The sequence below is a fragment of the Artibeus jamaicensis genome, unplaced genomic scaffold (genome assembly GCF_021234435.1).
Source record: "Artibeus jamaicensis isolate MK-2021 breed Jamaican fruit bat unplaced genomic scaffold, CSHL_Jam_final contig_519, whole genome shotgun sequence".
Classification (NCBI taxonomy): Eukaryota; Metazoa; Chordata; class Mammalia; order Chiroptera; family Phyllostomidae; genus Artibeus; species Artibeus jamaicensis.
Window position 1 is genome coordinate 52076555 of NW_026521871.1, and position 11299 is coordinate 52087853.

The following is an 11299-nucleotide window of genomic DNA, read 5'->3' on the forward strand; positions in this document are numbered from 1 at the left end:
GCGAGGACACAGGGCGAACATCTGCTCCCCAAAGTGAAGTGAAGAGAGCAGCAGACACTCTCACTGACTGAGAGCTCGTCACCAGACCTCGGGATGTGAGCAGAGGTGGTACTCGTTGAAGGAAGGGCAGAGCGCCAGGCCAGCCAGGTTTGGAAGGGAGCAGATGGCCCTCCCAATGAGGGTCTTTGAGGTCACGCTTACAGGCCCTTTGTCCTTGGTCTTGACTAAAGGCCAAGGCTGCCCTTGCCACAGTGTTGGAGACACACACCCTGGAAGCTGCTCCCTTTGAGGAGAGCAGCTGACCGGTCCACCTCCGCAGGCACTGCGTTTCTGCTGACGCAGCGCCAGTGGGGCTAGAAGGGAACATCTGTGGGGGAGGGGACGGCGCTGGGCCAGGAGTTTTTGTGCCTCGTGGGCTGACTTGGGTGGGGTGGCCAGTGCTTGGATTATGTAACTCAGACTGCCAACAGTTTGGAGGGAAAAACACCAAAACGACAACAAAAAAAACTTGAAAACTGAAATGTGCCTTTTAGAGCGCTCTCCTGACTTTTCTGCCTCTGGGACATCAGTGTAAAAGGGCTGGGTCCTGGGTGGGGGTCTGCACCGGGCCGTGTCCTTGAGGGGGGTGACGAGGGAACACTGGCCCGTGCTCACTCTCCTGGCTGAAGCTACCACGCCTGCTGCCCTGCTGGCTGGCAGAGGCCTCGGACCGTGCCAGCACGGCAGGCCTTTCACACCGGGAGGCTGAACTCCACGGACTGCACCAGGCTGCCGGTGGGTCCGCTGCAGGGGCTGAAGTGTGGTTCCCGTGGTGGCCAGGAAGAGCTGCAGGTGGACACGGACCTGGGCATTTAATGGCCGTAAGCTCCCCTCTGGTGACAAGGAGGCATGAGGGCTGCGAAGAGCCCCCGCACCAGCGGCCTGCTGACTAGAGTGTCCGGTCTGACCCCAGCAGGCCCCTGGGGACACGTTCTTCTGTGGGAGCTGCGCAGCCACAGGGGCGACGACAAGCAAAACCCTGTCCAAAGGCAGTTTTCCAGAAAAGTCCAGGAACTACAGGGTCGGAGGAACAGCTGGGAGAAAAGAGGACAGGACCATGGAGAAGAGACAGAAAAGGTGGCCAGTTCCAAGTGGGGGGGGCGGGCCTCTCCCCAACTGCTCCCGATCATGCCAGGGACCCTGGGGAAGGTTTCACCCAGGGGGGGCCCTTCTAACAAGCTGAGCGCCTCAGGGTGGAATCAGCGGCTTTGCAGAGTCGTGAGCCGCTTGTCCCGGGAAGGATTTAAGCCCACAGAGACCTCTGACGGGGTCGGTGGGAAGAGACGTCCGCATCAAGGAGGGTCACCCAGGCAGCCTCTGACGCCCCCCCTCCAACTCAGAGGCCCAGAGGCCGCGGTCACTCAGCAGCTAGAAACAGACGGGTAGACCAGTTCACCAAAATGCCTGTCTGCCTGAAGTGTGCACCTTTAGCAAGACGGCGCTTCGCAGCACACACACCACCCTGGCCCACCTGAGGGCAGGCGCCCTCTTAGACACTGCTCTGAGGTGCCTCGGGCGACATAGGCCAGTTCACGGCGCCTGATGCCCCATTTCCTCCCCGGGTGGCCCGGCATCTCCTGGGCTGTGCAGACCCTTCGCTGGGGGCCGGGCCAGGCTGAGGCTTGAGGTGGCTCAAGCCAAAGACACCTCCCCTGCTGCGATTTCACACGGCGTTTCACAGCACAGGCGACTCCCCAGTGCTCACGGAGGCGCTCTGTGTAGTGTGCACGCCTGTGTGCACACACGCCTGCATGCACACACACCCACGAAGCCTGCAGGTCGGGAAAAACCAAAGACATGGCTCCCTGCCTATGGAAAGGTCTCCACACAAGGCTCCCCCAAGGTGTGAGAGTTCACCTGCCTGCTAAGCAGGAAGGAGTGGGGGTGTGCTCCCAGCTCTCCTGGGGGCTGATGCTGGCAGAGGCTTGATGTCCCCGAAGCCTCTGTGGGCCCCAGGCCAGCTCAGCCGCATGGCCCCCCTCCCCGCCGCCCCACTTCATCCTCCATCTGTGAAGAGAGCCCTCTGCTCAGTAGACTTCCCCTCTGCTCACTGACTCCTATCTGTGGACGAACTTCCCTGTTTCATTGTTACTATCACTATTTTGATGTCCGAATGGTCCCTGATTTGGCCCCTGGACCAAACTCCAAGCTGGCTCGGTGTCATACTGCCACGTCCCCCTCCTTCCTTAAGCTTTGTGGCAGAACAACTTGCCCCAGGATCATTCTCTGCTTTCCCTGTCCAGCTCTGGAACCAGCCATTGCTCCGTGGTGCTCCGTCCCGGTCCGAGGGCCTCCCAGTGACCGCTGGGAGCAGAGGTGCCCATTTCCACCCGAACTCACAGATGCTCTTCCGAGTTGAGGTGCACAGTGGTGGTGTGTGGATAGCTCTGCCCGCACGTCGCGATTCCCCCTCGTGTCCTCCCTGTCCCTGCCTGTCCTGTGCTTCCCCGACCGTGAGACCCCCGGCTTCCACTGCCTTCAGCAGATTTTCTCATTCCCTGTGTGCCCCCGGCCTCTCCCCTCTGGTCGCCCCCGGCCTCTCCCCTCTGGTCGCCTGACTTGGGGGATGTCTGCCTGGTTTCTCCACCGCAGGGCTCCTCTTTCTCCAAGTCATGAATAAGCATTTTGTAGGCACGTAATTTGAGACAGACTATCCCGCTCCCACCCTCCTCCTCACCGGGGTCCCCAAGAAGGCCCCCTCCACCCTGCTGGGCCCCGACAGCCCACACCAGGCCCCCTTCCGGGGACATTCCTTTCTCCCAGCCCCTGTGACGTCTCCCTGTCCCTAGTACACTCACCCCCCCTCAGGACGGCCTGGGTGAGAAGCAGGTGAAGGAAGGGGAGGACTCTTGTTTTCCACCAAGCATGCATCACGTGCGCAGGGGCAGAAACAAAATCAGGGTAACGAACATTCTGACCCGTCAGGCGGCCAGCCCCCAGGTCTCAGAACTGTTCCGGAGCCGCCGTGCTCCTGACATCTGGGTGGCTCAGGTGAGTCCTGCAGCCTCGCTGGGCCTCAGTTTCCTCGACAGTAAAATGGGGAAATGGCCGGACTTCCCTCATGTTCCTGCTGGGAGGCCTCTCTGAGCTAATGCCCAGAACAGAACGGAGTTGCCCAAGGTGTGAGCTCAGGACCATCTTGTGTCTTTCAGAGTCCTAGAAAACAAGGACTGTTGGGGAAGGCCGGCCCGCCCCGCATGCTGGGTGGGCGTTCCCGGGGAGGCCAGGCTCTGTGGCTCCCCGGCCCCCCCTTTGCAGGCTTTTTGTTTTGTTTTGTTTGGGCACGCCCGCGGCCCAGGCTGGGAGGGTTTCCTGGACAGAGGTCCTCGAGGCAGCTGCTGGAGACACGCAGCCCTGTCCCCGGCCGCCGCTGCTCTGCTCTGACCCAGGCGCCGCACAGGCAGCAGCATGGAGCTCTGGGGGGCCTACCTGCTTCTCTGCCTCTTCGCCCTCCTGCCCCAGGCCACCACCGAGCCCCCGTCCCAAAAGGTCAAGAAGTCCGCAAATGTCAAGAAAGGTAAGGAAGGGGTCGGGCCCCTCTTTGTCCTCCAGGGAGCTTGTCACCCTCTCCTTCGCTGGTCGTCAGGCTCATGTCCCTTCTGGATAAGTCCGAAGAGCCAGTGAAGTGAGCCTTGGGGCCTGGGAGGGTTCCCCAATGGCAGGGGTGTCTCGCAGAACTGTCGGGGTCACTGACTTCATAGTCAGAGAGAACTTTCCAGATCATTACAACTGACATCTCCCCCGCTCCCCCCTCTACTTTTTAAAAATCAAACCTCTTGCTGGGCAGTGTGGAGATGCCCAGCCCTCATGGGAGAGAGCCCCTGGGCTCTGCTTTGAAACCTCTGAACCTCAGGTTTCTCAGCCGTAAAACGGGGATCGTGGCATTTGCTCCAAGGGCTGTCGTGAGGATTTAATGACACAACACAGGCGAAGCGCTGGCGCACAGGATGCAGGGGAGTGGGGAGGACCAAGTTCATTCTCGCCTGCAGCACCCTGAGCAAGTCCAATTAATTGCTCAAACTCATGCTGGGACGCTCCAAGCAGCTTTGTTCTGCTCCTGTCACTGCTGGGGCTTGGGGTGTCCTTGGGTCGCCTTGGCTGCAGCAAGGCCTGCCCTTGGAGCCAGGCCTGCAGTGAAGTCACCTCAAGCTGTGTTGAGACAACATCGGCGAAACACCATGGCAATGAACCGGACCGTCACCCCCACTGGGCTCAGGGGCTAGGAGAGTTCCAGGCGGAGATGCAAGCGGCCAGGTCCGCAGCACAGAAAACCCAGAGCGAGGAAAGTGGGCATGGGCCGCCCTCAGGCCCCTCTCTCAGCCTCCTCCGTCAATGAACAGTTGCCATTGGCCATGAACTAGTGAAGTACGAAAGGTGGTCCAGGACCAGGGAGCCCCGCAGCACAGCGACAAGGGGTGAGGCAGAGCTGATGGAAAATAACCTCCAAGGTTCGGTTTATAAAATGAACCAAGAAAAGTTCAAAACAGAATGGATGTTATACTGACATTTGCTTTGAAGAGAGGATTTATGTGCAAATACATACTTGCATACATATATTATTTTTCTGGAAGGATTAACGAGTAACAGCAATCGGCCCTGGGAAGAAAAACTGGGTCAGCCAGAGATGAGGCATGCAGGGGTGGGGCTCAAGCAGCTGGAACTCCAGGGGCCACGAGGCCACACCTGGCCAAGGAGCTCAGAGGGGCAGGGTGGCCTCAAAGAGCAGCACAGGCCCTGAGAACAGAGACGGGGGGGACCTGGACGATACCCACTTTCCTGAGCCTCTGAGACGGGGAGGGGGCGGGGCAAGGGCCTCCCAGAGCTGTGCAGAGGCCGCTCCGCCCTCACCTTCCTCGGGTGGGGCACCGTTAGTGCCTCGCTCCTTGGCCAGTCCCCGGAGGGCCCTTGCACACGCAGGCACCCGCATGCACATCGCAAAGGTGCCCCACTGAAGTGGCAGCTTGCAGAAAGGCACCCGTCTGTGGTCTCCCCCAACGGGGACAGCGGAGGGCAAGGCTTAGGTCTGGACAAGCACCCCTCCTTGTCCCCTTAGCCAAGTGCCTTGTGCAGTGCCCAGTTCGCACCACCTCTCGTGGCCCCCGGTGGGCGCCTCACGTGACTGGGGACAGAGTGGATGGGACCGGCTGAAGCAGAGGCCCAGCTTGCACAGAACCCTGCTGGGTTGTCTTCCCAGCCCCAAACCTCCTTTCTCAGCCTCACTCATCTGGGCACCATTTTCCTCATATTTAGTAAGTCGCATCATTTAGTTGATTTCAGTAAACACAAGTATGCTCTCGCTTGCTTCTGTTTACTGTGATTCCCCTGTGAAGCCATCTTATGGATGGACAGACCCGACTCCAACTTTGCCCCCATGCCTGTAGACGGACATCGTGTGGCCCCAGCCAGACAGACCATGGAAGCCCTTCCCCACCCTCTGTTCCCCGCTGGGCGCAGCCTTTCCTGAAGTCCCTGGGGTCTCGAGAAAGATGGGTCCACCCACAGAGCTCTCAAATGACACACACGTGTAGAAAGACTCACGGGTGGCTGGCTCCCGGCATGAGGCCAGCAGGGCCCGGAGCTCACGTTAGGAATCTGTGCACCGGGAGAGGCAGGGGAGATCAGGCTTGGAGCCCGGGGCTGGGACCCGCGGCTCGGACCAAGCCTGCCTGCTCCTGGCTCTGCGATCTTAGGCGAATGGCTTCGGTCCAGTCTCGGTTCCTGTCTGAGAGTCTGTGGAGCGGTGGAGTAGAAACCCCCCACTGCCCAGGTCACAGGGCTGGTGACAAGCCCGGCACTGTCCACACGCTTTGTTTCTCTCAGTCTCTAGTCTGCAGAGTCCTCGGAGGTGGGGCTACTACCTCCCTGTTTCACAGATGAGGAAACTGAACTCAGGGAGGCTGAGCAACTTGCTCCAGGTCACGCACATCCACATGAGCCCACGCGCACACTTACCTGCGCCGCCGCACTGGGTCCCAACCTGGAGCCCCCCTGCTTTGCCGATCTGCGTCTGGTCCCTCCAGCTCAGGGAGCTGGACTGGGGAGGTCTCCAGGGCCCCCAGTCCTGCTTCCTGTGCTCCATCCTCTTCAGGACCTGGGAGGGTGGTGGGATGGTGGGGGCTCACTGGAGACTCTGCCTGCATCCCCAGCCCAGCCCCTGCCAGTCCCAACACCGTGGGGTCCCCAGCAGCATCCCTGAGCAAAGGCAGTACAGGTCTCACCGTAGTCGGAACACGGGGATCAGTCTTCCTGGCAGGAGATTCCTGAGCAATTACTTCCACTGTCACCAGCAGGAACAGAGAGAGACACACACACCAAGAGGTTGAGGTCGAGGAGAATGGATTCCCCTGTCCTTTGTGGTTTTGAGGGAGGGTCCACCCCACCCCGCCCCTCCCCGCCCCTCCCCGCCCCAGTCCCTGCTGCCTTCCACACGCGTGTGTGATCATCCGGGTCCTTCCGACTTCCTCCTAGATGTCGTGAGCCCGAAGATGTTTGAGGAGCTCAAGAGCCAGCTGGACAGCCTGGCCCAGGAGGTGGCCCTGCTGAAGGAGCAGCAGGCCCTGCAGACGGGTGAGTGCAGGTGGCCGCCTTTCTGGGCAGTCGGGCACCAGAGAGAAGGGCTCGGGGGCAGCCGGCAGTGCTCCTGTGGGCTGCGGCCAGCACCAGGGCCTGGCTGGCTCCGGGAGGCCAGCCCTGTAGGCCAGGGCGCCCGGCTCAGGGAGGCCCCTGCTCAGTCTGATGCCTCTTGGGGAGACCCCCTGACATGGGGGAGTGGGAGTGTCCCCAAGGACAGAAGCTCTCCCACAAGAGTCCGTCATCACCCATGGGAAGTGGACCCCCTGGGGCACTCTGTGGAGCAGAGGTGGCAGCCCGCCCTAATGAGCCCCCAGGAGACCCTCTGCCCACCAGGCCCTGCAGGCCCCGCCTCCACCCCTCCCCGTGTGTCAGAAGTTTCCTAATCACCTCTCATCACCATAACCCTGCCGAAGCAGGACTTGTCCCATGTTAGAGACGGGGGAGCTGAGCCATAGAGAGGTCTCATTCCTCGCCCACCCTCACCCCCGGGCTGTCTGGTTCAGCTTAGGGCCCGCGTGGGAAGCAGCCTGCCCACTCAGGCTTGGCCGGCGGCCTCGGCGAGCGGAGCCTGGCTCTGCGCTCTGCTGCCCTGCCTCCCGGATCACCATCTGGGAGGCCCCGTGGCGCTTCCTTAGGAAACCTGCAGACCTCCCTGTGCCCACAGCCACTCTCTCACCTGCGCCTTCTCTTACCTGGGCACCTTCCTCTCCAGGCCTCGGGTCCTGCCCTCCCCTCCTGTCTCCTCAGAAACCTCCAAATCCTCTTCAGTGGGCAGTTTTCACACACACCCTCCTTCTTTTCTGTCAGCGTTCACGCTGCCATCCTTCCATCCCTGCAACATGTCACCGCACTCCGTCCCTCCACCACAGGGCCTTTGCACACGCCTCTCTGGCGGCCTGAACGGCTCCCCCAAGGCCCACATAAGGAACACCTGCAGCATCACCATCTCAGTCTCTGATCCCTCTTCTCGATCAGGCTCCTCAGTTTCAAGCTCTCGCAGAAGAACATAAAGGAAAGAACATCCTTTATCTGATTTATTGCCATTCATGACGTTATATTCATCTGCCCAGAAACACAGGGGCCGTGTTTGCTTCCAGCTGCCCTGGTCTCTCCCCGCGCCCTGCCCGGCATAGCGCCGGCCACGTAGCAGCACTCGGGAAACCTTTGCTGAAGGGAGGAAGGACAAACATGCGACTGGACAGCTTGCTTAGCCCAGCAGTCGGGAGAGGGGGCTCTAGATAGGGAGTGTCTGCCTCATTTGGCTTCAAGTATTGAAAGCCTAACTGCAGCTGAAACAAAAAGTGAACGTGGACGTAGGCGGCTGCTTCTGTTCAGAAGCCACACTGCCTGGTTCCAGGGTAGCGGGCCCAGTGCCAGGCGCCTTGAGTGCATTAAAGGCAGGAAGGAGGGGGACCAGCCACCTTGGTCCCGTTCATCAGGAAAGTCAAGGTGTTCCACGCCCAGCCTCTCAGAGCTCTGTTGCATGACCACCTGTAGCTCCGATGCAAGAACGAGCTTTCGTGGTGGAGGCAGACAAGGAGGGCGGAGTGGGGAAAGGGGTCGGCTGGGTCAGCCACCCTGTCTGCACGAGCACAGAGCCACCCTGGGCCTCAGTTTCCTCATCTGTACAGTGGACGGGGCGGGGAGAGATTTGCAGGACTAGCTCGAAGGTCCCTCTCACGTCTGAGCTTCGTGCTCCTGCAAAGTCCATGTAACCCAGCTGCCTCTCCCCACCGCCCCTGTGAGTGAGGCGACGTGGTGGGGACCTCCCCGCACGAAGGCCATGGCCTGTGGAAATCCCAGCCCCTCCCTCTTTGCCGATTCCCGGAGGTTCCTGGTCTCCTGGCCCCCCACTCACCCTCTTCTCCACTACCCAACCTGTGGATCCCCCTGTCTGTGATCTCCCCAAAGCATACCTGAGCCCTGTTGGCCTGGCCAGAGAGTTGAGGGGCAAGGGGAGCACCTCCCCTCCTGCCATCCACCCCTTTTCCCTCCCAATCAGCAACCACATGTGAGCCCCCCCCCATGCATTCCCCTTAAAGGATGTGTAGAGAGATAAAGAGGGATGGCAGGCAGGGCACAGGGTTGTGAGCAGGGCACAGCAACAGAGTGCTAGCAGTGGGGACAGGCACTGAGAGCCACCTTCACGGGGTCCAGCTCTGTGACAGGTGGCGTTCCCAGACAGCAGCCCTGAGAGGGAGTTCAGCCTGCAGCAGGTCTACTCGGGAGTACCGTTAGGATGTGCTCCTGGGGAAGAGGGGACAGAAGGAAGCAGGAGTGGACAGGGAGAGAAACTCAGCAGCACTGTGGTCTCAAAGAAATCCTTGGCCAGCAGCAGAGGGACCCTGGACAACAGGAGGACCCCACAGGGCGGTCCTGAGTCGGGCTCATTTGGTGCAGGCCAGGAGCAGGCTGCCCTGGGAAGAGGCGTGGCCTTGGGTGAGGTGACTGACTTCCTGTTGAGGGCGTTACCAAGGGGGCCGAAAGCTAAGGGCTGTGTTCCCACAGCACTTCCAGCATCCTTTGTTCCCAAAGGGGGTCCAGGCAATGCGTCACAGCGTCCCCAGCAGGAAGGAAAGGCAGTGTGGGGTCCGCCTGGGAGCGGCCATGACGGCCAGCTTGCATTAGCTGCAATACAGCAGGAGATAGAGCAGGAGGTGGGACGGCTGCCTTGGGATACTGTCTGGGAGTAATGTCGGCTCCGGGATACGCTTCAGGCGCCGAGTGTAGAGTTCCAGGGGGTCAGCTGCCCTTGGGGACACGCAGATATTTGTTGAGGAAGTGGAGTGGGGGTAACTGTGTGGGCAGGGGGACAGGATGGGTGGAGTGCAGACAGTGCTGACATTTTTGGGGCCAGCAGCAGCTGCACAAATGGACCCACGAGCCCCGTCTGTCTAAAGATAAGTCGTAAACCAAGGTGCAAACCCAACTGCTGAGTAAAAACACAGTCTAGCCTCCTTGTTCTGGAATAAAGGGCCCTTCAGTTATTACCCACCTTGGCAGAGATGAGGGGCTTGGCACTCGTCCATCCCATGGGGGTGCCCCACCCCAGGGAGGGGCGTTACCCCGAGGTGTCTGTGGCTGAGGGGCTGACCTCATGCCCAGCAGCAGGAGCAGGGGACCATGGCAGTGGGGGCTTGCTCTCTGCAGAGGGCCCACCACAGCACATGCTTGGGCCTGGGTCTGGGGACCATGCAGGACCCAGGGGTCAGTTGGGGATGGGGTGGCTGGCTGTTTGTCTCCAGGACCCGGAGACCTTCATGATGGCCATTTGTCCCCCTCGCAGTCTGCCTGAAGGGCACCAAGGTGCACATGAAGTGCTTCCTGGCCTTCACCCAGGCGAAGACCTTCCACGAGGCCAGTGAGGACTGCATCTCCCGCGGGGGCACGCTGGGCACCCCGCAGACGGGCTCGGAGAACGACGCGCTGTACGAGTACCTGCGCCAGAGCCTGGGCGGCGACGCCGAGATCTGGCTGGGCCTCAATGACATGGCGGTGGAGGGCGCCTGGGTGGACATGACCGGCGGCCACATCACGTACAAGAACTGGGAGACGGAGATCACGGAGCAGCCCGACGGCGGCAAGGGCGAGAACTGCGCCGCGCTGTCGGGCACGGCCAACGGCAAGTGGTTCGACAAGCGCTGCCGCGACAAGCTGCCCTACATCTGCCAGTTTGCCATCGTGTAGCCCCGGGGACCCGGAGGAGGGGCTGCATGCTGCCGCTGGGGAGGGGGTGGGGTGGCCGGGGAGGGGCCTGGGGGAGGGGCGGGGTCGTGGGGGCCGGAGGAGGGGCCTGGGGACCTTCCTACCCCCGCTCCTGGACACCCTCCAGTGCTGGGAGCCTCCCTTTGCAAATAAAGTTGGTGCAGCTTTTGGAGAGTGGCTACATCTGCGAGGGTGCTCGGGACTCAGGGTGCGGACGGGGCGTGAGAGGCGGCTGGACACACGGCAGAGAGGGGGCCCCTGGGGGAGCGAGGCGAAGAGATCCCGCAGGGCTGCCGCCCTTTTCTTTCTATTCTATTTTTCACTGCATTCCCTACCTATAGAAAACCGGCAAGAATTCCTGTCAGCCCTTCAATCAGATTCTCCAAACTTTACCATTTTTCTGTATTTGCTCTGTCCTTTTACTTTTTCCGAACCGGTTGACAGTAAATTGCAGGCGTGATGCCCCCCCCCCCAAATGTTTGAGCGTGTCTTGGGAAAGGAGGGCATTCTACATACGCACAGCACTGTCACCAAGGTCGGAAAATTCACGCTTTACAGTACTGTCATCTGAGTTACAGGTGACTGGGACTCAGCTCTCCAGGCTTCAAGCTCCACCTCCCTGTGTTGGAATCCAGCATCCCCTCCCCAGCGTCAGGGCAGGGGAGACCCCCACCCCACCCTTCCTGTCCTGATCCCTTTCTGGGGTGTACTGCCATGCAGAGTCCTGCTGGGGGGTCAGGGTGGGGCTGAGAGCAGAGGCTGCCCACGGGGGTTGCAGCCCCTCCTTGCTGGAGTGTGCTACACTCTGGGAGTGGGGGAGAGGGTCCGGAAGCCAAATATGACAATGGCCTACATTGCCTGACCAGTACGTCCCCTTCTTCCCACTCCTCACAGAAAACTCCGTGTTAACAATGGCGGCTCCCACTCATTGAGTCCCCCATGCTGCGGGAACCTTAAGCATGTTTCTTGTTTAATCTTACCC

The 11299-nt window shown here is 60.6% G+C and overlaps 1 protein-coding gene across 1 annotated transcript; it reads left to right on the top strand.

The window, feature by feature from the left end:
- The first annotated feature begins 2942 nt into the window (after window positions 1-2942).
- CLEC3B (C-type lectin domain family 3 member B) lies at window positions 2943-10339 on the top strand. The gene is made up of 3 exons (XM_037148175.2): window positions 2943-3556; window positions 6508-6606; window positions 9899-10339. Exons 1-3 carry the CDS (start codon window positions 3448-3450, stop codon window positions 10297-10299), a joined length of 609 nt encoding a protein of 202 aa, XP_037004070.2. The 5' UTR covers window positions 2943-3447; the 3' UTR covers window positions 10300-10339.
- The last annotated feature ends 960 nt before the right edge of the window (window positions 10340-11299 follow it).

Excerpts from the sequence above, each read along its gene's own strand:
- CLEC3B (XM_037148175.2), top strand. The coding sequence starts at position 3,448 with ATGGAGCTCTGGGGGGCCTACCTGCTTCTCTGCCTCTTCGCCCTCCTG. Across the intron at positions 3,557-6,507 it reads GTCCGCAAATGTCAAGAAAG|ATGTCGTGAGCCCGAAGATG; the intron begins GTAAGGAAGGGG and ends ACTTCCTCCTAG. Across the intron at positions 6,607-9,898 it reads GCAGCAGGCCCTGCAGACGG|TCTGCCTGAAGGGCACCAAG; the intron begins GTGAGTGCAGGT and ends TCCCCCTCGCAG.